The 27,534-nt window shown below is 47.9% G+C and overlaps 8 protein-coding genes; 3 read left to right on the plus strand and 5 right to left on the minus strand.

Annotated features, from left to right (window-relative positions):
* Nucleotides 1-52: 52 nt before the first annotated feature.
* On the minus strand, nt 53-5,285 carry GSTUM_00003361001 (uncharacterized protein). XM_002836959.2 has 17 exons: nt 5,126-5,285; nt 4,765-4,906; nt 4,533-4,671; nt 4,337-4,481; nt 4,119-4,276; nt 3,868-4,054; nt 3,709-3,817; nt 3,105-3,641; nt 2,949-3,046; nt 2,596-2,900; nt 2,188-2,517; nt 1,841-2,130; nt 1,679-1,788; nt 1,464-1,627; nt 825-1,405; nt 612-741; nt 53-550 (listed from the first exon to the last, which is right to left on the minus strand). Exons 2-17 carry the CDS (start codon nt 4,771-4,773, stop codon nt 435-437), a joined length of 3,408 nt encoding a protein of 1,135 aa, XP_002837005.1. The 5' UTR covers nt 4,774-4,906; nt 5,126-5,285; the 3' UTR covers nt 53-434.
* A 3,258-nt stretch (nt 5,286-8,543) lies between these two features.
* GSTUM_00003362001 (uncharacterized protein) lies at nt 8,544-10,864 on the plus strand. XM_002836960.2 has 2 exons: nt 8,544-9,213; nt 9,286-10,864. The coding sequence occupies exons 1-2, from the start codon at nt 8,596-8,598 to the stop codon at nt 10,054-10,056; spliced, it is 1,389 nt and encodes a 462-aa protein (XP_002837006.1). The 5' UTR covers nt 8,544-8,595; the 3' UTR covers nt 10,057-10,864.
* Nucleotides 10,865-11,015: 151 nt separating this feature from the next.
* On the minus strand, nt 11,016-12,002 carry GSTUM_00003363001 (uncharacterized protein). XM_002836961.2 has 4 exons: nt 11,812-12,002; nt 11,562-11,750; nt 11,232-11,511; nt 11,016-11,117 (listed from the first exon to the last, which is right to left on the minus strand). The coding sequence occupies exons 1-4, from the start codon at nt 11,965-11,967 to the stop codon at nt 11,107-11,109; spliced, it is 636 nt and encodes a 211-aa protein (XP_002837007.1). The 5' UTR covers nt 11,968-12,002; the 3' UTR covers nt 11,016-11,106.
* A 1,736-nt stretch (nt 12,003-13,738) lies between these two features.
* Nucleotides 13,739-14,991, plus strand: GSTUM_00003364001 (uncharacterized protein). XM_002836962.2 has 4 exons: nt 13,739-13,840; nt 13,911-14,345; nt 14,456-14,498; nt 14,559-14,991. The coding sequence occupies exons 1-4, from the start codon at nt 13,813-13,815 to the stop codon at nt 14,914-14,916; spliced, it is 864 nt and encodes a 287-aa protein (XP_002837008.1). The 5' UTR covers nt 13,739-13,812; the 3' UTR covers nt 14,917-14,991.
* Nucleotides 14,992-17,090: 2,099 nt separating this feature from the next.
* On the minus strand, nt 17,091-19,307 carry GSTUM_00003365001 (uncharacterized protein). XM_002836963.2 has 4 exons: nt 19,061-19,307; nt 18,857-18,996; nt 18,760-18,795; nt 17,091-18,708 (listed from the first exon to the last, which is right to left on the minus strand). The coding sequence occupies exons 1-4, from the start codon at nt 19,086-19,088 to the stop codon at nt 17,371-17,373; spliced, it is 1,542 nt and encodes a 513-aa protein (XP_002837009.1). The 5' UTR covers nt 19,089-19,307; the 3' UTR covers nt 17,091-17,370.
* Nucleotides 19,308-19,787: 480 nt separating this feature from the next.
* Nucleotides 19,788-22,388, minus strand: GSTUM_00003366001 (uncharacterized protein; the record flags this gene model as incomplete). Its single annotated transcript, XM_002836964.1, has 4 exons — nt 19,788-20,030; nt 20,133-20,372; nt 20,432-21,961; nt 22,026-22,388. The coding sequence occupies 4 exons, from the start codon at nt 22,386-22,388 to the stop codon at nt 19,788-19,790; spliced, it is 2,376 nt and encodes a 791-aa protein (XP_002837010.1).
* Nucleotides 22,389-23,450: 1,062 nt separating this feature from the next.
* On the minus strand, nt 23,451-24,330 carry GSTUM_00003367001 (uncharacterized protein; the record flags this gene model as incomplete). XM_002836965.2 has 3 exons in its annotated part: nt 24,273-24,330; nt 23,862-24,120; nt 23,451-23,754 (listed from the first exon to the last, which is right to left on the minus strand). The coding sequence occupies exon 3, from the start codon at nt 23,652-23,654 to the stop codon at nt 23,451-23,453; it is 204 nt and encodes a 67-aa protein (XP_002837011.1). The 5' UTR covers nt 23,655-23,754; nt 23,862-24,120; nt 24,273-24,330.
* A 574-nt stretch (nt 24,331-24,904) lies between these two features.
* GSTUM_00003368001 (uncharacterized protein) lies at nt 24,905-27,417 on the plus strand (the record flags this gene model as incomplete). XM_002836966.2 has 5 exons in its annotated part: nt 24,905-25,596; nt 25,648-25,794; nt 25,843-26,250; nt 26,313-26,618; nt 26,671-27,417. Exons 1-5 carry the CDS (start codon nt 24,943-24,945, stop codon nt 27,415-27,417), a joined length of 2,262 nt encoding a protein of 753 aa, XP_002837012.1. The 5' UTR covers nt 24,905-24,942.
* Nucleotides 27,418-27,534: the final 117 nt, after the last annotated feature.

Genomic DNA, 27,534 nt, shown 5'->3' on the forward strand with positions numbered 1-27,534 from the left:
GCGAAATTCTGAACGCGAATGTTGGTTTACATTTATCGGCTTATCGTCTCCCTTTCTCGTCTTTTTTTTCTTTATCAATTACCTACCAGCTAACCCATGCTCTCACCAGGACATAACTTAGTGAATGGAAAAAGAGAGAACCTTGGTATCCCTACTACAGCACCGCCCTGAAAAGAAATGAAAAGAAGGGAAACCAAGCCAGAAGGAAGAAAACAAACGACCATAGCTTATAACGTATAAACCTGCACACAATCATAGATCACCAGAATGAAAGAGGGAGATTATCGAAAATGAAAAAGGGGAAAGTTCTGCCACACCAAAGCAAGTATTTAATGGCTTCAACTGAATCACGAGTTTATGCTCCAGATGGAAGAGGGGGGAAAAAAAATTGAAAGGATTAAAGGAATGAAAGCGAGAAACCGGTCGTGCCACATCTATTTAATCCGTATCTCTGGCCCCCCGGTTCTGCCCCAGGCGCGGCTGTTCTTATCAACGTGGTCTAGCCCAAGCACATCGTCGGGTTCCGAGGCTACGTCCGCAAGTATGTCCTCTATATCGAAAATGTTAGCAAAAGTACCATAACCAAAGCAAAGGCACAAGGGGCCGCCCACCGTCCGAGAGATATACGGGTTTCGGAACGTTTGATTTTCTGACGACAGCAAACTTAATCTTCTCGAATGGTTTGCCTTTGATGCCTGTTCGGAGTTGCAACCGCTCTTTGGTTTTCTCAAAGATCTCGCCCTGTAAGAATGAGAATAAAAAAGGAGCCAATCCGTTAGCCCCACATTTAAAACACCCAAGAGCTAAGGAATGATTGTATGCACCTGCTTGACAACAAATTTGAAAGGTATCCCAAAAGCGTGAGCCTTACTTGGCTCTTTGTGGAAGTGGAAAGCATAGATAAATCGATCGCCTTCCTCCATTTCTAGCTCCTCATTTGGTTTACGCTCAACTAGCAAACTCATGTAGTCTTGTATCCCGGCCACACCGAAGGTAGGCTCCAATTCTTTGTAGAACTTGCCAAGGTGAGATTCGTAGAATCTTAATTTTGACCCAGTTTCATCATCCAGTTCGAGCTTCTTTTGAAGTATCGCAGCGATGTCTTGAACTTGGCCATTCTTGGGGACCAAGATCTCGACCTGCTCCTCCTTCACAATACCCTCAGGTAGCCAGTATAGCTTGAGAGTTTTCATCGTCTCGAGCTCGGTGAGTGATAGCTCCAAAACTTCATAGCATAGACTATTTGGTGAGATGGTCGTATTGCTGTAATAGGTAGTTGTAAGCATCTGATGGAGTGTTGTATTGGGGCTTCGCTTGATTATCGACCGAGGGCCTCCAGTAGCAGCATTGATGGTGGTAAATCTTAGATGCGTAGGTGGCGCATCAAGATATTCACCAACTTTTTCTGCGAGCTGTTATCCAAAAATATTAGCAAATTTCTCGATGCAGCCGAAGGCTTATACGTGCTTGGTCATATGTCATTTTCTTGTTAAGTGTCAGATCGAACACTTTCCCCTCTGCGACATGAGGACTCTTTGGGTGAAACTTGATGACAATCCTGTTGACCAAAAGATCGTAAAAGTCTTTGGCATCAGGGATCAGATTCTTCTGAAAAAGTGCTAGTGCCCTATATTAATGTAAGCATCTTCTCCTCGGCTCGGGTGAGGAGCTTTCCTACTCTTTTTCGGTGTAGGCTCTCTGAAAACATATGATATCGCCATCCTGAATCTCAGCCTGGTTGAAAGTTTGCTTCGGCTTCATGGGCTCAATCATTTGTGGTTTTATTTCCTAGGAATCCGTTAGCATCATAATTTGCCACAAGTGATAGCGGAGGAGGGACCTCGTAAAGCCTTAGGAGTGTGTTTTGCGGCCAGTTCATTTCGGTCAGAATCGCCGGTATTAACTCTGCAACTTTGTCGTTTTTCCGCATGTATAAATGGCCAACCCCGCGCAGTGTCTGTGACTCGGGGTCATAGCGTTTGAGAAATACAACTATCCAAGCACTGTTTGAGTCTCGAGCCTGAGCCCAGGGCTCAAGGTTTTTGCCTGGTTTAGTCTCAGTTGCAACCTCCGCCCATAGTCTAAAGTCGCTCGACTTGTTGTTATGCTTATTTGAGGCGTCCTCAATACCTAATGCCCTAGCATTAGAAGATTGGATCTTCTTGAATAAAGAATCGAGGGCCATACTCATTTCTGGCATAGTGATGGGCTGGTCCGGACGAACAGTCTTATTTTGGCGATTGACCATTATCCATAATCTCACATTACCGGGATCAACACGAATATCTGCGGCTACCTTTTCAACAAGGTCTTTAACCAGAGAAGCTTTGAGGACCCGGTAGTGCCTTGGCTGCGCCTCCTCAGGTTGATCTTTGTCATCCCAGGAGGTAAGGTCGAAACCTTGGTGGGCTTTGAACTGACTCTCTGTAATAACCTTCACGTTGAGGTATAAGTGTTGCTCATCCCTTTCTCTCTTGCGTAATTCACGAGTTGCTCTTTCCTCATCCAGTTTCTTCTCTGTTTTGCCAATTAGCCTCGCCTCAACCCGTAGGGAGCCCTTCTAGGGGATAAAAGAAAAAAAAGTGCAAAACTTACGTAGATGCGCAGGCGTGTCCTCTTCGCTCACTGTGGGTAAGATCTCGTCGATCTTATTTTTTCGGAGATAAACCAACATATAGGCATTCATGGACCTTTTTATAGAAATGGCCCGGGCTTGTGGGTTTCTCGGAAGCCCATTAGTAGCTGGCCCATAGTCACCTCCAAAGTTCTCATCCATTGTCTCCCTCAGGGTTGCCTTCGTCACACGATCATCATCAAATTTCAAGAACTTGCCATCCTTCTCAGGTTTCAGAAAAGCGTAATAATGGCCCGCATTGAGATCACCGCTATGTACCAAAACACTAGGTTGGGTTAGAATTGTTAATAATTATCAGACTGGGATAACGAACCCATGTAGGGCATAAGAATAAGGCTCCGACTTATCGGCATCTTCGGAGAGATACGGAGCCGCATCAAACTCCTGGGGAAACTCGTAATGGTCGTTCACCTACCATGCAGGAATAATTAAGTCAAGGATGCTCAAAAAGACGGGTTAAGCGAAATACCTTCTGCATCGCATACGTGTTCAAATCGTATTCGAAACGTTTTAGATGGAGATGTAGAACTTCTGGGAAAGATTCGAATATCACTCCTTTCTTTGCGTCTTGGAGTCCATGGCCTTCAGCAAAGTATTTATTCTCCCCATCCATCGTCTCAACCGCAATATAATCCTTGAAAGACTCATCCAAGTTTTTGAAGCCTCGTACGTTGAGTTGGATATCCCAAAAGTCCTCAATCCTCTCGGACGTGTAGTCCACATTGATGCACTTGATATAGGTTTTCGTCTTCCCTACAAACAATTTTGTCAGAGAATTTTCTGCCTCGGTTCCTTTCATCTTCTGTTCCAAGCTCTCCATTAAAATGCGATTGAGTTCCTGGACATCTTGTTGGGCGAATATATCCTGTGTCTCCCATCCAAAGGATCGTGTGAGCTCGTAGGTCCCAACTGCTTCATTGGACGTCTGGAGGAGATAAAATAAGCGCTGCAGAGTGAGTGCGCTATTTGAGAGCGGTTCGTTCTCGGTAGGGATCTGGTAGACAGCCTATGAATTTTCATTAAAACATGTTCCCATATACCTCAAAGTCGGATATATAGATATATATATATACCTTCCGAAAGCTATTGGTGAAGTATAACGATTGCAATAGAGAATTCAGGTAGCATGTAGCACCTTGGTTTTTGAGTCCAACATAACCGGTTTCTTTCTTTGAATCGTAGCTAAGTTGACATTTAGCACCAAAGATCACTAGATTGTTCAAGGAGCATACTTCAGAAAGTTATGCCATAAGACACCCGTTGGATCCTTTACGACACGAACGTATGCTGTGAGGTTCGCGGATTCGTCCTCAACGAGTGGCCGTGCCCTTTCCTTTGTTGTGGACATCAACGACCTTAGCTCAGTAAACCTCGTAAACCCCCAATCACCTTCATCGGCCGTGAAACGATGATGGGCCTCTAAAGCCGGAGACCTTGTCAGAAAACGCACAACTATCATATCCAACAGACTAGGAAGGCTCACGGTGTGTCACGTGTACCGATGGGTCATTCGGATTCCAGAGCACAAGTCCGAATTGAACACATTTATACCAACTCTCCGGAGGTTTTTCGTCAAAGCCTTGCTCAAGGTAGAAAGATGTGAAGTCGCAATTGTTTCCTTGCGGAAAAAAGAGAACACGCCTAAGGATCTGTTAGTAGACATTCGTAGGTAATTATCGGCAATGCCACTCAGTTCCGTACCATGGAGAGCCGCCGCAATGAAATGCTGGACCATGGGACCTCCGCTCCATTTTTCTCCAATTTTCAATCTTCCATGTATAGGTAGTCTCATCTTCTGTCTCGATATCGGGGAGATCTGGAAGAAGGGTTTTCTTCATAGCTTCATCTTTACAACAATTCAGTTAAAATTTCAACAATACCAGTGGGGAATTATTACAGTCATCGGCCAACACTATAGAGTCCTTGTCATCAGCAGAACCGGAATCTATCGACTGCTGTGGACTTATTATGGTGACATCTTGAGTTTTTCCGTTGTCTTGGTCCAACCCGTCTATGACCATAGCCTGATCGTCGGACTGTTCATCAATAATACCCCTTTGTCAGCGGCGCATAATCTCAGGTAGGGTGTATCATGTTACGCGGTGAATTAGTAAAGCCCGTGCACTTACTATGTCCATTATACCGACAGAGGAGAGCGAAATTAACGGAGAATTTTTTGTTTTATAATGCCCACCCGTTAGAACAAGTGGGGCGAATGTGGAGGGACGGGTAGGGAGTGAAAGCTATCTTGACGCAAAATCGGGACCGAGACTAAATAAGGGGGCTCGCTAGATTAGGGATAGGTCCCAAGTGGTGGTGGAGGAGGAGCGGTGCACGAGAGGGAGCTGAATAGGAGGATAACGGGGGGGGGATGGGTGGAGAGTGCTTATGCTGGGGCTCGGTGTTTGGCATGACAATAGAAATTGTGAGCAGCACAAGCAATGATTCTTATCGATCTTAACACGATTGTCAGTGATGGGAGGAACATACCTGATGTGAGATGACGGTGCTTGATGAGAGAGGGAGATGATAGGAGGTGGGAGGAGATGATGGGAGAAAGGGGCGAACAGTAGGGTGGCGATTGAAGGAAGTTCACAATGCTGCTCTTGAAAAGCTAGGTGCAAGACTGGGGGGTCTCTTTCGATACCAGGTCGGATTCTGAAGAGAGGGTTTAGGGAAACCGCGACGGAAGCTCGAAAGGAGGTGGTCACCGAGGTATGCGTATGCGTAAGTGTGGCTTATTGCGGGGCTCCCAGTGGGGCTTTTCTACCGTACCACACCGGTGACATGTGTGGCTGGAATTGCTACCAGTGATCCCCCAATATGATGATAGCTTAGCATGGGCATTGTTCTATCATGCAAGCATCCGTGCTCGAGCACCATACAGCAGTGTTATATATCGAAACAGCCCTTCCCACAGAACCTGTATCCCTCCATCCCAAATCTCTAGGTTCGAAATGCACCCATACCGCTATTGGCCCGCCATGTTTGCCCTGCTGGGGAGTTGAACGACAATGCCTTCGGGGTGAGCAGGAGAGAGCCATCACACGCCCACCAAAGGTTTAAAATTCAACCATAAACTCCCAATGCACATAGGATCACGAGCTGTGTGTACTCGAGTACGATACACAGCGCCCCGACCCTACTCTGTCCTCAGGGCCATCCTTACCGTATCGCCATCCCACTGCGAGGATACGATGTAAAGATGGAGAATCCAACCCGAACACCAACTACCCTATCGGTGTCTTCATGTGGCGACATGGCCCTAGTAACACACTGGTGCTCCCCTAGAGACCGTATTATAATATTATTGTTCTCACATGAAGGGAGTTCACCGCCGACATTATGCGAGGGTTCCGCAGGTAAGGGTTCCCTGTTGCCCTTGTCTGATATTGCGGCTCAGGGAGCTGAAGCCTGGAGGAGGAATCCCAAATTGCCTCACCACCACCGCTTGAACTAGCCCCTCGTTTGCTCGCGTGCACTAAAAGCGCACCCCGTTTGTTTTCAACACTGCACCACAGTGTGATACGTTGACCACAATTTGCTCTCTCCTTCAATGATATTTACGTAATCAATAATATTCAGGTGTTTCATTGTTGGAGCCCCAGGCGTAAAATCGCTCACACCGATCTAAGATATAGTACCATTTCTTTAGGCCGTGCTGACTATTCTTTAATTTATAGCATTGTTCAGGTGTCGCATCAAGACTCCCAAGTGCTTTATCAGCAAGATTTCCCCACGGGATGTAGCCCTTGTGACCTTGGTGGTAGATATACTGGTAATTTACCCCTCTCTGGCCGTCTCCTATTCTAGTACCGATACCGGTGCTGGCACGGCGGGTCCTTCTAAAGGAAAGTCGAAAATCGCTTTGTCCCATTATGCCCCTGAATAGCTTAGTCCCCAGCATGTTCTTTTTCACGAGTAGCCTTAATAACTATAATATTTTACGGTACAGTAGCCACTGGAATTAGCCCCCCCCTCCAAAAAAACACTTCATGCGGAGTTTCCTTCGCCCCCTCCCTGCTCCCCGAACCCACCCCGAAAGGTATTTCGATTCGGGCATCCGTCATAGGAGCTCACTCGAACCGCCATCCATTTCCTTGCCAGGCATTTGACGTTTCGAAGCCCAAGTAAACTAGTTTAGCCCGCCATGGTGCAAAATTTGGTTAAGCCATGGGTCTTTCGGATTCCCCATCTTCCTGGGGATTCGCTCACAGCTCTCCAAGAACTCATTGCACTGATGCATCCTAGATCCATACCAGGGCTGCCAAGTCCGAAACACCACTATTACAAGTGAGCTTATTCGCCCCGAAACCCACGCCTCGGGTTCACAACCGTGATACCGGTAGAGCGTCACGCCCCCCAGCCTCCAACTTAATTAAATAGATCTAGCAGCGACAGAGATCTGCGGTGCTCCTACTCGTACTTGTACGAGAAGAGCTCGGTCATGTCGAAACCGGTAAGCTGGATTCGAAATAAATCAGCGCGGGGTATCATATGATAACTGGTATCCTTTTTGCACTTTTACCCCTCACCCGTGTAAAATTAAAAAAGGAAAAACTAAGACAATGCCCGCGAACACGATAGCATGGGTACTCACTGCCCGCCATAACAGAATACGCTACCCAATAACTACTCGTACTCCCGTGGCCGAGCTGGAGTTGGACATTCTCAATGGGAATGCCACTATTGGTGTCCATCTTCAACTCGGCCACAAGAGTAAATTTTATGGAGTGCAACTATTGTAAAATTTAATGGAAAAACCTTCAAACACCATGAAAAATAGGAAGATGCCTTTACAATACCATTCTTGGCAAAAAGATATATATACCGGTATACCGGTACCGTACAATCCATAGGATTTCACATCTCGGTGAACAACAAATTTTTTTTCAATTTTTTTTTTTACGTGCTCTTGCTTGTCTCTTTAAAAATCCTTCAAGCATAGACTAAAAGAGATTGGAGAAGGTCACAGAAAGATTTGGGAATTACTCGAACCCTGCAGAAAATTTTCTAAATCTTCACTTCAACTTTTTTGGGTCAAACTTTGAATTATGGAGGTGTTTTCTCCCTCTCGATTTTCTTGGCATGAGGACCTATCCGAACTATTTTATGGCAGCTTGACTTGGTAAATCTGTTAGTCCACAGGCATCAGGGATCCGTCAATTGCTCTGAGACAATCCTTAAAGAATGGATAAATCTTTTATTCCCCCCTATTTTGGTATACGGTATGGACTGGGTCAGGATACGTATCTATTCTATTACTGGTGGTAGGTATTGGATATATATTCCATTCTTTCATAGTACTCGGGTATGGACGTGAGTGATGACACCTACCAAATTAAAATAATTTTTTCCCTCTGACAGTATGAGCGCCCAGACACAAAAACCCCTGTCCGTCTCATCACTAACGTCCATACCCGAGTACTCCATCTGGTTTGACTGACAGGAATTGTTTTATGGCGGGCAGTGGGTATCGTACGAGTAGACTGGTATCATAGTATAGTGCCGGAACTGTGCTCGAGCATCATATCGGTATAGTACTGTACTGTACGATACTTTACCCATTCTATCGAATTCGCGGGCATTGAGTAAAAAAAGTTTGTGCGGGGAACTATCGTACTATGTCGAACAAACTCGGCATTCTGCACCAAGGATGCCCCACGTCGTGCCCAGCGGTACATAACTTAACCCTAGGGTAAGTGTGTGGCACGGTACCCTCAAGAGTTTCGAAACCCAAACCCGCACTTAAGTTAACGGTGCCATCGATGGTGGTATGATACTTGTCATGAACGTTACCCAACTCCCGTGACTCGGCAGAGCACAGAGGACTACTCGTACACACCCTTCACGGACTCGACCTTCCTCGTCCTTCCTATCATACCTACCACCTCCTCACCCACTCCACTCTTCCCCCCCCTTCCCTAACCTGTCCATTGATCAATGGCATTTACGCGGGGATGTCTACAATCCTTCAGGTCTCGTCGCGAATGCGACAGTGCGCCAGCTCGCTAGAATCGTCCTTGACCCAAGCTGTTGTCGGCTCACATGCAAAAATACTCCGTTCCCAAGTCATCCCAATCACTGCCGCCATAACGACCAAGATCAATGCTCGACACCTCTCCTCAATTCAACACAATCCCCGCTGGCGTGCCTCAGGAGTCCTGGACTCCTACGTAGCTCAGCCAGCCCGCCCCATATCCCTCCGCCAACTAGTCTTCTTTGGCGGGCGCAACTTGGACGAGAAGAAGATCATAGACTCGGCAAACTATGTGCGCACCGAGCTCCCCCTGCGCATAGCCCATCGCATCCGCGATATGCAGAAGCTGCCGTACGTGGTCGTCACGAATAGGCATTTATCGGAGGTGTACGAGCTGTACTATAAAGCCTTCGAGTCCTTCCGTAGGATCCCCGAGATTAAGAGTCTCGAGGATAACGAGAAGTTCTGCGAAATTGTCAAGACGGCGTTGCAAGAGCATCTTACCGTCATACCGAGTCTCGCTATGGGCGTGCTGGAGTGTAATGATTTGGTACCGTCGCATGAATTGGACAGGTTTATGAATGTTATTCTTCGGAGTGTATGTGGAAACCCTGTCGTTCCCCTCCTTCTATATATCTTGGATCACTCGGCGGCTGAACCCCCGCATTAGAGAATTTCTAGAAGAGTCATAGCCGAACAACACCTAGCGTTAACAGACACCTTCAACTCCCCCTTCCACTTCCCCGACTCCGTGAGCAACCAGCCCCACGACTTCGTCGGCGAGGTCTTCCTCCGCTGCAACGCGCGAGAAGTCGTCGAGCAAGTCGGCAAGCACACATTAGAACTCGCTCGGGAGGCCAACGGCTCCACCTCGCCCATTCCCGAGATCCAAATCGAGGGCCGCCTGGACACGACATTTCCATACATTCCCTCCCACCTGGAATACATAATCGGCGAGCTCCTGCGCAACTCCATCCAAGCCACCATCGACCACCACAGCCAGTCTTCCACTTCCCTCCCACCCATCAAAATCCTAATCTGCCATACGAAACAACACATAATCTTTCGCGTCTCCGACCAAGGTGGTGGAATACCCATAGCTGAACTCGCTCACCTATGGTCCTTCGCCAAGGGGCCCCGCGCAATCAATTACCTCCAGAACTTCTCCCAGGTACCGAAGATGGCCGCCACGCTGCAGGAGCTGCAGAAAACGGCGCACACGCACTCCCGCAGGGAGAGCATGGACACTTCCCTCTCTAGACTGACCTCTCGGCCACCGAACCTTAGACTGGGAATGGGCCTGCCCATGAGCAGGGTGTACGCCGAGTACTGGGCCGGTAGTCTGGAATTGCACAGTCTCGACGGCTACGGCACAGACGTGTTCTTGCAGGTGTCCAAGTTAGGGAATAAATGTGAGCAATTGAACTTAGATGGGGTGTAGTATTATCTTGGTAGGTAGGTGGGCGCACATACATATATATTTATATATACTCCCTTGCAAGGAGGACAAGTGTATGCCCGCCTACTTACTACAAACTACAATTAATAGAGGGAAAAAACTAAAAAAAAAAGAAAGAAAGAAGAAAAAAAAGATCGGTGGAGTCATGTATTATACTGCTTCGTTTGGTTAACCATTTATTTCTCGCAGGCGTATTATTCAGAGATAGAGTTCCGGGTTGATTGAGATACCGTATTTACCAGAAGGGGAGGAAGTTGATTGGATGTAAATTCTTTTCATATTCTTCATTTGTTTTTCCATAATTTCTTGTATTTTTTATTATTATTATTTATTTCTTTTGGTTCGTGTGTCGTCTGTGTTTGATCCTTGTTTTTTAACGTGCTGTATAGGTTTGTTGCGCCTTTTCATCGTTCGTTCGCTCCTTTCTTCGTTCGGCGGTCTCGAGTTGCCACCTATCTCGGACATTGCAACATTTCTGGAGTTGGGGGGGAGGGGATGGGAAGGGGTGTTGGGTCGATTGAGTTCCGTCGTTATGCTATGAGGGGCAGGTATCTCATTTACCTCACTATTCTTTGTTGTGCGGCATCATTGCGGTGGTCCCTGTTTTCCATTATATCATAGAAAGGATTTCTTTCTGCATGCATAGATGGTCTTCTGTAAAGATATTCACTAATGATACCCACCACCCCTCCCCCCGTCGTGACTAGCGTTTTATTCTTCTTGTTGGATAGCAGATGCCCGATGTGTTCCCTTGAATGTCAATTACTTTTGAACTCCCCGTTAAAACGAACACTGCCTAGCGCTGTGACCGTATTGGAAGAAAAAAAAACCAAAAAAGCATGCTATCATACCCGGTCGTTTGCACACTTCACAACCCACCAGAATATACGAGTATTTCCTAACCCAGCAAAACATGTCATAACGGAATGGCTCGTACGGACTTTTGATATCACAACTCCATTGACTGAAAAAATATCTGTTGTAATACAAATAAAATCATCCATAGAAAAAAGAAAAATATGCACGTCCCATTTACACATAACCTGCTATATGCTTTAGCGGAATGAGAGTGGCGAAAGGGGCAAGCAAAACCGAACACGAAGATTCGTGAGTTGATTAAGGGGCTTGTACGGGGAGAAGTAAGGGGGTTATCTCACCTTTGCGTGCACCTTGGAAAAAGAACCTAACAATGAAGACTTGGAGACACGACATCGTAACCATCATAAGGGACTCAATAACCGAGAAGTTGAAGATTCGGGATTCGGTTGAGCGGACGGTGCTGAAGTTGCGGTTCTCACGGGTGCGGAAGTACTTTTGGTTACGGGAGATGGTGGAGAGTTGACCAGAGAGCTTGAAAAGTGACTCCTCGAGGGATGAAAGATGCTCGGGGGAGGTACCTTGCTTTGACGGGAGCTCAGCTCGAGCTTCGTTCTCGACCTGGGTACCTGTAAGTAGAGCTAGGACAAACAGGAAAACAGTGCTCGTACAGCAATCTCGAAGTCCACCATCTTCTCGGCAAATGTAGACATATCATTGGAGAAGCAGAAGCTATATTCTCCGGGCTCGTTCGCGGTAAAGACAAAATCACCCTGCCTCTCCTTGGACCCATCAAGAATAATTTTTTCGTTCGGACCCGTCACTTTGTAATCGACATCAAAAGAACCACCCGATTGAACCTGTTCTAAACGGTTAGGACTGGGGGAAAAAGACCTGAGCGCCGCGGGAGAAAAATCTTACAGCAAAGTAAAAGGCCACCTTAGACCCTTTCTTGTCAGCGGTTGAGTAGAAGCATTGTCTCTCGTTAGGGGCGAGCTTGTATGTAAGGGCCGTGGCAGCAACAGATGAGGTAAAGGATGCCAAAACAGCAGCTCCGAGTATTGTGGGCAACCGCATAGCGAGGAACTGTTTCTGTGAAAGGTCTGGTGAGTTCAGGGAAGTGGTGAGGTTATCGCACTGGAAAGGAGTAGACTAAGGGATTGCGAAGACGCTGTCGCCAGTATAAGCGGTGCGCCGGCTCGGGGTAGGATACTGAACGTGCTAAGCAGCTGCATTTATGATACCCCTAACCCAGTGGTTCAACGACTCTGGGGACAAGAGTCATCTATGATAATATTCATACATCGAATTACAGAACAGAGACCTCATATGCCTCTAGAAATGGTATAGGGCAAATGCTTGTTTGGGTTTAGTTTGATTATGGTGTTCGGGGAGGGAGGGAGAAATTTAATGGTCATGTCGACAAGCATTCTATGTGAATAACACAATAAATGTGAATATATCGCAAGAGATCAATGTCTCATGTGGTTTGGTGGCCGAGTGGTCTAAGGCGCTACGTTTAGGTCTATCTGATCAAAATCCGTAGTTCGAAAGAGCGCGCGTTCGAATCGCGCCCAAATCATTTCTTTTTGAACCCTTTTGATCCATCGGTGCACATACAGATAGCCCAAAGCATGACTCGTACGGTAGCGCCAGTTTTGACCCCAGATGAGAGTAAATGGGAGTTCTTCCATTGCAGAAGTGTCACTCTCATGGCTTATTGTAGATTTTTTGCTCCTTCCGGCCCTTAGCATAGGTTCGTAGGAGTTGAAGGATCGATAAAAGAATTGACGGACATCTAGACTAGCACTCCTCGTACCTCCTCTGTGTGACATGCTGTTGCACTCCTCACTTCTCGTTCTGCCTGTCCTTGATGAGCATGGGTCTCGAATTAAGAGATATGCATAGTAGTCATTGCTCTCTACTCGAGTATGCTCCGATACCCGAGACTAAAATGACGTGGACTAATAAAAAGACTAGCTTTCCTTAAGGGTTAGATTAACGAAGAGCGCCACCTCAGGTCTGTAGATAATCTTAGCCCATCCTACTCATTCCCCTACCATGCCCCTTTCGGGAAAGCGGCTTATACGGGGAGGCTGGTGGAGACCTCCATGACAAGTGGTAGAAATACGGTTGAGATTACTACGCCATTTACGTTCGCTTTGGGGCGTTTACGAGCACTCTTTTGGCCATCGTCTCGTTATTTAAACCCTCCGGCATTACCAGCTTCCCCTGAAAGTGTTGTAGTAGCGGATGATGGGTTACAAGGCCGTGGTGGTTACCATAATGTCGGACCGGTAGGGGGAGGTAGTTCCGGAGTGATCAGGTCCTGCACTAATGCTATCTCCTCTAATTCTGTTCACGAGTTGTAGCTCCAGCGCTCATGCTCTAGTTTCGCAGAATGAATAATATGGTTGCCTGCTGTATGGGTCCGTAAATCCGCGGTTTAGAGGTACATCTGGTGCTACCCGGGCTATAGAGTGTGATTTACGATCCTCTGTTCCGGATATAGATTTGGAGGGATAGCTTGCGTCACCATTTATCACTCGGTGCAGCTGCTGTCTGGATAGTTTCTGCCCGACGACTCACCCGAACCTATAGATTTCTGCTCACATAGAGTATATGCTGCCGTAATGGAAAAATCACCCAGTTTTTGGGCACACATTACATCCTTAGATGCCTAGTGGGGTCCCCGTTGTTTTACTAGTGAATAATACCGGTACTCCGATCTAGGGAGGAGTCTAGAGGAGGAGTGATGTAAAATTTAGTAAGCCTCGCGATAATACCGGCTGCAACCCCGCTGCCATGCAGTAGCAGAAAGCCAGCATGCCATAGTCTACTATCCAACCAACTTGTCGAAGCTTCAAATCTGAAGCTCTAAATCCTTATCAAAACACCAATCACGACCTCATCTTTAGGAAAATGGGTATCAAAATAGGATATGTTCCCGGTTAGCTACCCCTTATCTCCCCTTTCACGGGTGTATATCCATAAAGTGCTAACAAATTGACAACTTACAGAGCACTTCTCTACCCCCCTCCACTTCGCCGAGGCCCATGGCTTCTTCGCCTCTCGCTCCCTCTCGGTCACCTTGATACCCTTTCCGTCGGGCACAGGGCACATGGTCAAGTCCCTCTCCTCGGGCGAAATCTCCATCGCAATTGGCCTAACCGAAGGCTGGATCTCGGCGATCGCGAATGGCAACAGCGACTTCAAGATAGCAGGCAAGTACGTTGCCACGCCGCTGTGCTGGGCGATTTCCACGGGGACGCAGCAAGGGATTGACGACGTGGAGAAACTAGCCGGTGGGAAGTTGGGAGTTTCAAGGATTGGGAGCGGAAGCTATGTTATGGGGTTTGTGCTAGCCCAGGCTCATGGGTGGTTGAGAGAGGGGAAGGAGCCGTTTGAATTTGTGATCTTGGACGATTTCAAGGGGTTGAGGGATGGAGTTAATTGTTTGTGTTCTTTTCTTCCTTTTTCTCGTTTTTTCCCATAGATGATTTGATTTTTGGAAGGACTGGGTGAAGGGGAATCATGAGCTGACGCTCGTGGAAAACACCTACAGCTGGGAAGGCGGATGCTTTTATGTGGGAACACTACACTTCTAAGTAACCTCCCCTTGACAACCCATACCTTAACCTATGTCTTCCAGTGATTGACTTTCACAGAAAATACTACGACTCTAACGAGGTTAAAAAACTCGGCGAAATATACACACCCTGGCCATCCTGGCACATCGTCGCCTCGAATAGCCTACCAACTGCTACCGTTAGTCTGTTCCTAGAAGCGGTGAACGAAGGAATCGCCTACTTTAGCGACCACGAAGATGAGGCGGTGGAGTACATATCAGCACACCTGGATTATTCTAAAGAAGATGCCCGGGAATGGCTAGGCACCGTAAAGTTTGCAAGTGACGTGCGAGAGGTTGACGAGAACGACCTCAATAAGACCCTCGACGTGCTCAGAGAGGCGGGAGTGGTGAAGGATAGCAAAGTCAGTTGCCAGGATGTGGTTCTAAACCTTTGACAGCCTGCTCGCCGGGGGGGGGTGAATTGAGAGTGTAGAATATCATTCGTGGCAAACACCCCGTATCTTTTCAAATTAAATAAGCAAATCAAGTCCCAGTGCTTTGCACCGAGCATTCCAATTTATCACCAAATTAACTTCAGCCGATTAGCTAGGGGTATGTATATATATATTATACAAAAAACATCAAAATCCAACTACCCGTCCTACCCCTAGATCGGGAATGTCGTTGTTACCAAGCCTGCCACGATAGGCCCAGTTACCTAGTTTTTGCATATGCATGTCTGTGCCGTGTGCTATCTGGCAATTTATTGGCAGAACACAACTACCGTGATACTCCCTACTCACTCCGGTACAGTACCAACCATATGATACGAGCGTCGTATAATATCGCGCAAAATCTCGCTCAGCGCGCCGCCTGTGATGTTCCAAACCGCACCGGCAGCGTTCTCCCCCTGTCATGGTATAAGTAGTATCATAAGTTAGCCCGGCCCGAAAAGGAGCGCTCAGCCAGGGTGAAGTCGGTACGGGGGTGTGCAAGCCGGGCGAGTATATCCTGTTGTCTGTTTTGGTGCGGAATAACTTATTTCTTGTTTTTTTTGTTCCTTTTCGTTTCCGGAGATGAGGTGTGTGGGCATGACCGTGGATTGTGGGAGTGAGGGAAGTCGAGTGATACCTTGTGAGTTGTTTTCTGGGGAAGGTGGAGTCATCATGATAGCGAGTTAAGGCGCCCATTGTGGTGCAGCGCATGCCGTGGAGTCTCGAATACTCCTAGCCGAATGCTGTGCTATCATATGTAACTACTTTCCGGTCCGTCTAAGACCTCCTTCACCGGAAAAGAGGCAGAGAGGATAGTGTGGGGGAGGGAGGGAGTCGTTCAGTCGTTTAGGGAAATAGGAAGCAGCATTAGGATTGCCGGAGGGGGCGTGACATCTCCAATGGTAGGTAGAGCATAGTATCCGATCATTCGGAATTACGGTAGTTGGACTATAAATCACACATTACGGTCATGATATTGCACAGCAGGGGGTGTGCTCGAGCACCCTATATCTAAAAACAATAATCTTGTCAGAAGGCAGGATAACCGAAGCCCTAAGCGTACCAATCCCGGGATGCCGAAGCTCAGCACTAAACCCCACTTCTCCGCCGAAGCCCCCCCCCCAATCCTCAACTGCCATAACAACATATCGGGGATATCGGTATCCCCTATAACCCTACCGTGTCTACCCATCCGTAGCAGCTGGGGGGGGAGTTGCCCTTAACTTCGCTCCAATCCGGCTCCTACGAAAAATGATACGATACCATTTCTCATTCACTATACTGGCGGGGGTAAGTCATGATATTCGGAGGAGGCCACCACAAGCACACCAGGTCGTGGGCGGGAAGCGTGCGATATCGGGCCGAGAGGGGAATCTTGGCGGGAGTGTAGTGGTCACAAACTCTCACTCGGTCTGATGGGACTTTGGTCGAATTATGGGGGTTTGTGGTTTCTGCCCCGTGTGGACTCTTGATGGATTGGCTGGACCATCGCACAAGTTATCGCAACGTTCGTATGATAAGTTTCTCCTCATCTCCAAAACCGATGATTTAGTGTCGTCCTTGTGTGTGCCCTGCGGCACCGCACTGGGCTAGTAGAGCTCATGACTCTAGTGAGAACAGATGCCTTGCGCAACGAAAGGAAAAATAAAGTTACCCCGAAAGGGAGGAAGGAAGATGGTTACCCGTATCGCAAGCCGGCCAGTGGATGTTTCGTTCAAATTCCATATTCCAAGGGCGCAGCATGGTAAGTATGTTACCGGTATCGTAATTGTTGGCAAGACTGCTCTGCTCTAAGTTACTTGTATGATAACTAACTTGGTCTGACAAAATCCTCACCCAAGTCCTCTCTCGTAAGTTAAGACACTTCAATATTTTGCTCTCCTTATTCCTCTGGCTACTAATGAAGGCTCGCCATATAACTTAGACAAGATTATGCCCCACTTGTTCCTGCCGCGATTTAACCGAGTATGGTGATCAACAATCTAAAAAAATGACCTGTTCCATCTCTGGTGGTTTGCGGGAATTAATTGCGGGATAGTTAAATACGATGGCCCCATTGCGAGAGGTTAGAATTCTGAAAAATGACTCCACCTTGGCGATAGAAATTTAATAACCCAGTTATGATACCGGTACACTGCCTTAAATTTTCTTCTCTCTTTTTTATTACTTTTTTATTTATTTTATTTTCCCACCTCGATACCGCAAAGTCACATGTCGTATCTCTGCACATGCCTTGCTGCCGGCTTTGCAGGATACTGTACTCGTACAGTGCTGCACAGGAGAGACTGATCGTTCATCCCAAACACAGGACCTCAAGATCGCACTGCTATCATAATAAATATCCACAAAAAATCCCCAAGCAAGAATAAGAGTAAAGCCGAATACGCCGCGCCCCGGAACCATTCTAGCCATTCATTATTTCGTATACTTGCCCGCATCCGAGCCAAACCCTCTATCTAGCCTTCTGAGTACCTCCCGAATACTTGAAACCTCAATCTGAGGGCAACTTCCGTCCAGACTCCGTACCATTAGAGGACGAACAAGACTGCCCAGGTCAGTCGTTGCATCCTCGAATGCGCGATGGCGGGAGAGTGTCTGGTATGCTGCACTGCAGGGGATGAACGTTCCCTTCTCCGAGGCACCTTCATCGACTTTTCCCTTCTCTTTGCTGTCGCCAACACTTGGCCTTGAGCCTCCAATATCACCACCACATAAGCCTCCTCTACAGCACCCTGATTTTTCGGCACCATCCATTTTCGTAGCCACCGATTGACAGAACAGGGTTGATAATGGGTCGTTCTGACATTGCGCGCAGCCTCCGGGTTGGCAACCGCTCGGCCGAGAAGTGAGTTTCACAGCACTAGTATTCATCGGGGGGTATAAAGCTACAGGTCTCTCGAGCCCTTGCTGAGTATGACTCGTTAAAACCGAGCCATGTCCATCTCTTAAAGGTGGTAACTTGGTGCTGTGGTTCTCCTCAGAGTCATCATTTTCAATCAAGGAGTTCGCAACCTCGGCACAAACACAAGGCGTCCCATCCGAGCAAAACCCACAGGGGTCCGGCATCTGAGTGATCGGAGGATTTGGTGTTGATTTAGTCAAATATGCATCTGTAAAGTCAATCTCGAGCTCCTTAGAACCGTGCTCGGCATAATCCCCTGTGCGAGTACGCTTCGGTGTATTCTGACTAGGAGACGTGGGCCTTTTTATCGAAGGTCCTGCTGCAGCAATTTCAGTCATACAAGCACATAACCCTTCTCTCGAGCATCGACCACAGCCTGTAGGATCTAAAACTCGGCTGCTTTCTGGGGAAGGCTGTGGGTTTTTTTGTCCGCTCCTGCGGCGGAGTGGGACAGACGAAGCGCTCAAAGTGACAGCGGTCTTCTTGACACACAGCAGCTGATCTAATTCATCTGTGCAGGTACAATTCCCTCCACAGGAGGTGTCACGGCCCGAAGATGGGGCCGGCGATGCAACTTGAGCAACTGAATTCGACGCTTGATCCTCAGATTTTAATTGCCGGATTAAATCGAGTTCTTTCTGGAGACTTTCCATCCTTATTTTGTATTCCGCAAGTTCCTTCGTCAGACGCACATGATCCTCCGTTAACTGCTGGATTTGATCCCTGGAAACTCGATCGTGGCTTTCATGATCGGCCTGTAATTCTTTGAGTTTGTCCTCCAGTTCGTTGACCCTAGCAGCCTTGCGTTCTCTAAACGCCCGTTGGGCCGCCCGGTTTTGAGCCTTTCGCTTCTGCACAACGTGAGCTTTGCGCTGCTATTGCATTACACCACCAGAGCTTACCGTTGGTGGAGTCTCAGTGGAAGCCTTCCTCCCAGGCTAGAGTACTAAAATCAATACCTAATCCAATCCCTCTGTCACCATTCCCGGAATGACTAACCTTGGGGCGTGGTGGGACAACCCACTCCTTGTGCGTAACAATAGTATTCGGAGCAGCAGCACCGTTACTAACAACTGAGGAGGCTCTAGGAGCAAGAGCTGGCGGCCCGGGACTACTCGCAGACAATGGCGAGGAGATCGCTTGGAAAATAGTTAGTTGGGGTGAAATACCGAGTGATAATCCGTCAAACAAGATACTACTTACAAATCGGGGACATGGAACCACCCGACATTTTTACGACAGTTGTTTCAACGGCGTCGATGGCGGATTAGCGGGATAACAGGATGGAAAAAAGGAATATCTTGGGGCAAAGCTGTTTATCGAGAGAAGTGATATTGGTATCGGCGGCATCCCCAAGAAAGGGTGTGGAAAGAGGATAACAGATGTTGGGGGGGGGATCTAGGGTTTAAGAAAGATTCAAAGAGTTCGGTAGTATGTGTGTGAAGGGAGTTCTCGGACTGGGGAGATTGGGGGGGATGGAAGGGGGGGCATTTAAGAGGACTTACTCTGCCTGTTTGCTGAATTCATGTTTGGTTAGACTCACACTCTGGGGGGCAGAGAAGGAAGCGCGTTCTCCACTTGCTAATCTGATCCGGATCGATTAGACTTAACAGATGGTCTGATAAAAATTTTCATTTCAAAGTAACAACGCTAAACTATTTTCGCATGTGCTATGCCTGGGCAATCTAAGATAAAAAAGGCTGGGAGAACGCGGTAACCTGCACCCCATTCGCCCTAGCACCATACATCATGCGCGGGGGAATTCATTTATGATTCGTCATTCATTTAATTTCTCCTAGTTCCGGTAGCTCCGGTATCTTATACACTGCGCGGTACTGTATCATACCGCACCAGTGTTACCGGTACTTGCGGAAGCGCGACAGCAGCCCTTATCTGATCCTGCACCCAATGTGCCTCTCGGATCCACCATCTATTCCTCGCTCGCAGCCTCCCCCGACTCATCCCCGCTATCGTTCTCAAGATCCTCACGTGTGCCTGCATCTAAAGAACCATACCATTTTCCAATCCCTTCCACATATTTTTCCTCCTCTGGGCCGTATTCGACTGGAGGGCCTGACACAACGGCTGCCCTCTCTTTCCCCAGATTTTTCCAAACGGCCCATGCAGAATTGGATGTGGATGTAGCCACAAGGCTACGTTTCACGGAGGATATCTGGAACAACAGTCGCTAGTTAGTTAGTAGTCATCTAAGGCTAGGAAGGCACAAATAAAAATAAAAATAAAATAAATACGAGGCGAGCCCGGGATCCCATACTTTGAATTCCCGGAGGAGCACCACATCCCCCACTTCCACAATTGGCAGGGCCTCTTTGTGAGGCCTGAGAGCCGTGGCTGCTATTCCGTAGGGGGTTGATGAATCGACCAATCTCATGGAGATGAAGAAATCTTTTTGTCCGCCTTTGGCTCGTTGGATAGGTTTTCTCCGTGTTACCACTCCGATGATGTCAACCAGCGCGCCCCAAGTTAGAGAACACAAGGCTGGGAAATCCGATAGCTGCAGCGTTAGAAGTTAGCAAAAACATTACATAAATCGACTCTATGTGTGCGGCTTACGTTTGTAGTAACACCCGACTCGAACTCAGAGGCAGAGTCTGATTGTTGACCGCCCAGATCCGATTCCGCTACGGTTTCTGGATTAGAGTTAGAGTCATTTACCGATCTACTGCCTGAAGACTGGCATTCAGAGTTATTGTCGTGCTTCTCTGAGGAGGGGGATTCATGATCCACCCCTGTATCCTCGCTCTCCACCGGACGGCCAAAGTAAGCCGAAAGGTTGCTAGGAAATGACCCTCTCCCCTCTCCCCACAGAAAGGACCTCCTCCCTTCAGTTGGAGACCTAAATTCGAAACCGTCATTTGTTCCCGAGTAACCCGAACTGATTTTTGGAAGGGCACTGGTAGGGAAATGCAAGGAACGTTTCTCAACTTTTGGCGATGGCGTGGGCAGATAAAGGAAGGGCGTTTTTGGTTTCCCTGAGCGTGGTGTTGCGAAATTTTCACTCATCCTCGAAGAAGTGATCTCTATACTGAGCTTAGAGGGCTGAGAGGTGGTTGCGAACCTTGCGTTCATCTTTCGTCTCTGCGCCAGATGGTGAGCAGTCTCACCATCAGAGGGCTCATCAAAGAGCGAATCTTTCTCACTGTCAATATCACTTAGTTGCCTCTCATCATCAGAGAGTGAAGCCCTCCGCTGGTCCGAAACGGATAGATAGTTGGTGGCCTCAGGTGTGCTCGGTTTAGGTATCACCTCCCCCCTCGCCATCGTTAAGATAGCTTGACCAGGAGTGGGGGTCGTGCCAGTAATATCAGAGCTTATGGGAACGGGTATTCCTTCGGGCTCGGTATTGGTAGTCGGAGTATCGTTCAGACTCATGTAATCAGCCCCAGATAATCCACGATTCATAAATGGGGAGATAAGTGGGAGGTTGGCGGACAGAACAGGGCGTAATGATGGCGAATCCGGCATATCTTCTCCACCCATTCTAGTATCCAGAGGAGACAGGGGTGGTGGGGGCATGGGAATTCTCATTCGCCGATCTGGTGTCTTGCCAGCTCCCGCAGCCTCTGTTGCATCAACTGACATCTCCTCTGAGGTACCAATTCGCACAGAGCTCACATTACCGTCCCCGATTTGATCCTCACGTTCCATTCCACTGGTCCCTGCTTTAGGCGCTTGTTTGCCCTTGCCCTTGGGGCTTCTCGTCGAGATTTCCTCATCTAATCCCTCTGATTCTCCTTCTGTAACCTCCCCCCGCTCTAATAGTCGAAATGAGTTGCTAAATCTCGGCCGCTTACTCCTATGCTCCAAGTCATAGTCATCGTCGCCCCCAAAGAGTGATTCTGTTGGGAGTGGTGATGATGACGGCTCGTTGGAAAGCCATGTTATGGAGCGCTTGAAAAGGCCAGGAGTACTCCACTCATTCTCGCCCTCTGAAAACGAGAACGGCTTGGTCGAAAGTGGTGTCGAAGGGGGAAGAGCTCGCGTGTCTTCTAGTGTGGTCGGAAGGGCCTGGCTTGCGAGTGTAGGAGATGCCTCCAAATCCGGTGCGATGTTAATTGTGGACCAGCCGGATGTCGTCTTCACCTAAAGAGCGTTTCGTTTAGTACGGTAGAAGCCTGTACGGGTTGCAAGAGCAAGGTTGAGTTACCTTCATAGCCAATCTAGTCGAGTACACCACGACCCATGGAACATCCCTTTCGGTGGCATCGTCTAGTGGTTGAAACTCGACCCCTTCCAACGAGATGATCACGCGGTCCCCAATTTGAAGCTTCGTCTGGTCCACTACCGACGCTGCGAGACCAGTAAAATTGACCCTAACCTGCCCTCGGTTCTTACGCAAGCGAAAATCCTTCTCGGATGCTAAAATGGATAGAGAAGAGCTGCTAGGTGAAAAGGGCCAGAGGAGGCTAATAATTGCGACAAAGAATCCGGGTTCGTTGTCATAGGTGCCAGGAGCGAGAGATGCCAGGGGAACTTGCTTTGAGGGCAATGAGGAATCGGTTTCGGACATCGTTTTCGGTAGCGGTGGTGGTGAATCTGTAGACTTTTCTTTTCTTTTTCTTTTTCTTTTTTTTCTATTTTTTTTTTAACTTTTTTTTTGTTTATAGATTTATTTATAATTTCGGAATTGAATTAATTTTGTTAATTTTGCGGGTGCAAGAGATGGGAGAAACCTCCCCACCGAAAAATCCGAGTTCAAGGTGCAGTGAACCTGGAGGATCGTTGGTGTTTGGGTATGCGGCTGAAATGCGAGGAGATCAAAAGGGTTCGTTGGTCCGATGGGATGAGAGTTTGGCTCATTAGAAGGAACAAGAGACCGATCACTAGATTCCCAGGTTCTGGCGGGTGATTGGTGATGGGTTTACCGGTATACGGAAATTCCAAGGATAGTGATTACTCGTACAATTTGGTGTTGTATTCTACAGTATTAGTACTTACAAACCGCAAGTACTCGTAACAGCATCATGGAGGCCAGAGATGCTAAGAAATCCCTTACTAAGTTACAGTAGTATCATAGGATGCTGTATCATAACATGGACCGGCGAATCTGAGGGAGATACACGCTTTCACCCGCCTATGCGAGTAGATTACCTGCTAGGTCCCGGCTACACCTAGCTTTGTTGGGCCTCGCTCGAAAGTATACGGGCGAAGGTCCCGCTCCTCAGATAACTTTAAACTGTACTGTAGAGTACTCGCAAAGTGTCATATTATAGCTCCAACACCCTTCACTTCGTTCCTATGGTGTCCCAGTGTATCGATGATATTCGAAGGTGGGTTAATATCCGGAACCAGCAGGCTCCTAAGACCTGCTCTAGAAAAGACTGCTTAGGCCGCCATACTACCAGGGTTTCGGTTTCAGTTCCAAGGCTATTTCGGGTTGACAAGATCTACTTGTATGTAATAAAGGTTCTTGCCGGGGTGGGAAATTTGTCTGCTTCAGTCCTGGCACTTGGGAATAGGAGCATATCGGTACTCGAGTAGAGTACCGGTAGTAGTAGGGTACAGTACTCGGGTACCGGTACTGGTATGATCAACACTTTCCAGGGGAATCGAGTAAGCATCATTGATTAAGTTACTCGAGTACAGTATCATACTTGTATGATACTCGAGTGGATAGTGGACTCCTCTTGTCTAGTCTAGCCCACCATGCGAGCACCAAGTACGAGTACAGTACGATACTCGTACAGCAGTGCCGGTACTCGCGTGCACACGCATCATTTTGTAATCTCAACCGTCTCACGTGACGAAACACCAACACTTCCTCTAACAATTTCATTGTGAGAATGCCATCTCAATCCGATTGTCTGCTGGTCTCCGCGCACAGAACCGCACAGTGGGTACCGTATCAAGCAAACACCAATACGGTACTAGAAATCCTGCATTTTACCCGCGTAAATGTCAGTACTAGTGGTGTACAAGTACCTTTACCCCTGGCGCAAAACCCAGGACCTGCAGGTATCCAGACCCAAGGTGAGAGCCCAACCATCTATTCTCGATCCCTCCGCAAACACGCAGACAGAAAATAACTTCATGTTCTTATGACCCTCTTTAAACAAACTCCTTTCTCGCCGAACCATGGCCGCCCCGACTCTCAAGAACCCCTCATTCGAGCGACGGTATGGCACAGCCAATTAAAGGGCAGGTAGGGAAGGCCTTCACAGATGATCATATCGAGCAATTAAAGCTAGATTCCCCGCTCCAGCACCCATCAAGCTCTTTAGGGTCACAGTAGAAACAGGAGACTGAGAAATTGGTTAGCATATTATCGTATCGACAAACCTTCCAACCTGCAAGTCGGGAGCTTCGTCAGTGGATATCCCCCTAGGGTCGGACGGAGTTCAGGCCCTCATTATAAAGTGCCAGTATTTGAAAATATCGGTAGTGACAAACTTACCGTGCCTATCACGACTTCTGGAAAATTCGAGTTACACTCTCCGCCGTGAGATAAAAACTATCCGACAAAAGCCCCCCTATATGATACCGGTGTTTGCGTGCTGGCATCATACAATATCATACCTGTTCCAGTACAGTTACAGTTCAATACCCCACAGCACCGAAGGCCGTCAGAAAAGCCTGATCGTCCCGGGCAATAACCCCACCTAGCCCGCGCGCGCGCTGCGCACGCAACTTGTGGCGAATTGAGGTTCTTCAACCTAAAACCACACCAACGACTTTTTGCGGCACAAGCGAGCTCACCTCGACTGCAACACCCACCCACAAAACCACAACCTAAACCACAAGGCCCTCTACCCCTACCGGTGCCGGTACACGCAGTACACACCAGTCACACTACCAGAATTTTGCTGCCAGAGCTAGGGTTCCGGTGGCTTGTAAAAATTTAATCATAAAATTAAAAAAATCATTCGACCCCTTTCTTTTTCTTCCTTACGTAACTCGCTCAACCTCAGCCTACTCGGCTTCTGTTTTGACCGGAGCCTCACACGCCAAATCTTCCTCATCACGTGAGTCATATAACTTACCCTCTTCTCAGCTCATTCCCTAAGTTAACCCATATAAACAGCTTCGGGTTGGCTCTGCAATACAAAGTGCCATTTGACGGGAGAATGTCAGAAAATACGGGCAAAGCTCCTCCCGCACCCTCGCCACGGCCACGTACCGTGGCGGAGATTAGAGAAAAGTTGCTGTTAAATCGGAAGGCTACCGATGAGAAAATAAAGTTGGCAAGGAACCATAGGGATGCATTGAAGGCTCCAGTCAAAGCTCCAAGGAGTGCATCCGAAAGCCTGTCACTAGGAAACTCCCCCTTAGCTCTGGGCTCTGAACGAGCTGGGTCATTTTCTAATAACTACTCTAGTCCGGCGATGTTTGGTTCGCCAAATTTAGGCGCTGAAGAATACCTTCTTGGATTACCATTAGGCACCGATTCTTCTCCAAATGGAGTCGTCGCTCAGAGAGCTGCCTATATTAGCGCAATTACTGCGAAATCTGAAGTGATTGACAAATTCCTAAATCACCCGTTTCCCGCACCTGAGGAACTTGCTGGAGAGATGGATAAGTTGGCTGCTGAGTGCCGTTTGATTGCTGTTCACCCCAGCCTCTCTTGCGCGGAGACAAATCTGAGGGATGTGGATTTCGAGAGGGAATCTAAAAATTATATAATGACGAGCCCAAAGTTTTTGTTTCTGAAAAAGCTCTTTGACTCTATATCAGAGTTGTCTCTCAAGATTGAAATTGTGGCCAGCCCTGGTGGGACGATTGTAAGGTTTGACTTTTGCTGGTAATGTCGGCCTAGCTGACCCGGTTTATAGGATATGCTTGAGATATTCTTTCGAGGTATCAAAGTTCACTGTACACGTCGCGACAAACTTAGTCAACTTCCCCGCCTTTCAGCTAGTGAACAGAGAGGCTTTAGTAAGGTAGCTCTGCTCCCATCAAGTAAGAGTGGAGCTGTGCCGGTGAGTCTTATCCTCTTGAAGGATTGCAGTGATACTAAGATATTGTAGGTGAACGCAGATTTGGTCATCGCTATGGATTCAACTTTTGTTGCGGATGTTCCGGAGATAGTTAATGCTCGCAAGAGCTTGTTTGTAGTCGGAAAGCTAGCCCCAGTTCTCCGCCTTGTTTCACTTAATACACTGGAGCATATCGAGCTATGTTATAAAGATTCCGAACCCCAGTATCCAGCATTGTATACATATATCGAGACAACGAAGAACCTCCTACATGATACAGGAGCACTAGTAGATTCCTACAAACCGACGTTCGCTGCCGCAGTACCCAATATTGCTGAGTGGCTCTCGAGGAACCCAATTGCAGGAGCCCCAAAGCTAGAAGGGTTCCCGTTGCTGCCAATTTTCGAACGTTTAGCTCAAGTCCAAAGTCCAGAATTACACGATAAGCGCAAACGAGAGGTATCTGCACATATCCTCTTGTCTGATCCCCGCAAAACGTGGTCACCGCTAACCAAATAAAGGGTGAATCCGCTGAGAAACAGTCCTCAGGACAGACACCACCAGCATCAACAATACAGACTAAACGCTTGAGAATAGCCGGCCCCATTAATTCCCCTACCCCTTCCTCGTCGTGCCAACAAATGGGCACTGCCACTCCTGCCAAAGATCCGACGCCGATCCAATCCACTCCTCCGACAGAACTGGGGGCGCATTTACCTGGTTCAGCAATGCAAGTTGATGGAGATGATGTTGGAACAACCGACACCGCGGACTATGGGCCTCCTAAATCGTGGGTGTATATCACAGAGGAGGTGGTTGATAAAATGGTAAGCGGAGTACGCTAACTCTAGGATTGCTTAGTGGCTAACTGTCGAATAGGCACCGGCAGATTTGAAGAAGACATTGACCGCGGGAAAGCAGGCTTTGCAAGAATGGAAAAACTTTGCACTCCTCACACAAGATACCGTCAAGAAGCAGAGAGAGAGTTTTATGATTCTCCAAGCTGAGAAGGACGGTTTAGTGAAGACGTTGTCGAAGGCCGAGGCAAGAGAAAAGCGCCTGGACTCCGAGGTTTCGAGACTGCGAGAGGATTTGAAGCAAGCAAATTTGGACATCCAACAGGCCAAGGCAGATTTGTCCTCAGCTGCTGATCCCCTCCCAATCATAGGCCAGTTGCGCGATGAGAAGGAGCAATTGCGAAAGAAGTTGGAGTCGATGGATAGGAGAGAAAAGGTCAAAGAGACAGAGTTCGAGTTCCTTCGCGAGCAATACCAGAACGCAACCTCGAGTGGAGTAGAGCTCAGGAAGGACCTGGACCAGATGAAGGCCGAAAATGTCCTCCTCGAAAGGAGAGCAGCAGCGACTGTCCTGGAACTTCACAAGGCACACGTGTCTAGCCAATTGGACAATTACAAGAGCCAGGTCGCCAACTTGCAGTCCAAACTTCTTGAGAGAGAAGCCCGACTCGCCCGAATGGAGGAGCGCGTGAGCGGAGTCCCTGTCACCAGAGGACGTGCACTTCCTGTGGATAGAGCAGCAACTACTACTCCAGCGGGTTCTCGTCACCCCGAACCCGTCTCTCAAAACCCAACTCGAACTGATAGATCCACCAACCCACTTCCCTAGTTGATGCTTACATCTGTATCGTACCCCACCGCATGTTTCACGTCATTTCATTTGTTTTGATTCGGGAAGTTTTGTTGTCTGGTGTATTATTTCCTATAGGCGTATATGGCTGCTAGA

Source organism: Tuber melanosporum (genome assembly GCF_000151645.1).
Source record: "Tuber melanosporum whole genome shotgun sequence assembly, scaffold_168, strain Mel28".
In the NCBI taxonomy this organism is placed as follows: domain Eukaryota; kingdom Fungi; phylum Ascomycota; class Pezizomycetes; order Pezizales; family Tuberaceae; genus Tuber; species Tuber melanosporum.

Coding starts and splice junctions, on each gene's coding strand:
- GSTUM_00003361001 (XM_002836959.2), bottom strand. Junction 2,901..2,948: donor TATTCTTATGCCCTACATGG/GTTCGTTATCCC, acceptor AACCCAACCTAG/TGTTTTGGTACATAGCGGTG. Junction 1,628..1,678: donor AGAGCCTACACCGAAAAAGA/GTAGGAAAGCTC, acceptor ACATTAATATAG/GGCACTAGCACTTTTTCAGA.
- GSTUM_00003362001 (XM_002836960.2), top strand. CDS start 8,596: ATGTCTACAATCCTTCAGGTCTCGTCGCGAATGCGACAGTGCGCCAGC. Junction 9,214..9,285: donor TGAATGTTATTCTTCGGAGT/GTATGTGGAAAC, acceptor CCCCCGCATTAG/AGAATTTCTAGAAGAGTCAT.
- GSTUM_00003363001 (XM_002836961.2), bottom strand. CDS start 11,967: ATGCGGTTGCCCACAATACTCGGAGCTGCTGTTTTGGCATCCTTTACC. Junction 11,751..11,811: donor AGGTGGCCTTTTACTTTGCT/GTAAGATTTTTC, acceptor CGTTTAGAACAG/GTTCAATCGGGTGGTTCTTT. Junction 11,512..11,561: donor TGGTGGACTTCGAGATTGCT/GTACGAGCACTG, acceptor ACAGGTACCCAG/GTCGAGAACGAAGCTCGAGC.
- GSTUM_00003364001 (XM_002836962.2), top strand. CDS start 13,813: ATGGGTATCAAAATAGGATATGTTCCCG. Junction 14,346..14,455: donor GTTGAGGGATGGAGTTAATT/GTTTGTGTTCTT, acceptor AAACACCTACAG/CTGGGAAGGCGGATGCTTTT. Junction 14,499..14,558: donor TGGGAACACTACACTTCTAA/GTAACCTCCCCT, acceptor TGACTTTCACAG/AAAATACTACGACTCTAACG.
- GSTUM_00003365001 (XM_002836963.2), bottom strand. CDS start 19,088: ATGTCGGGTGGTTCCATGTCCCCGATTT. Junction 18,997..19,060: donor TGGTTCCATGTCCCCGATTT/GTAAGTAGTATC, acceptor CTATTTTCCAAG/CGATCTCCTCGCCATTGTCT. Junction 18,709..18,759: donor CCACTGAGACTCCACCAACG/GTAAGCTCTGGT, acceptor CACGTTGTGCAG/AAGCGAAAGGCTCAAAACCG.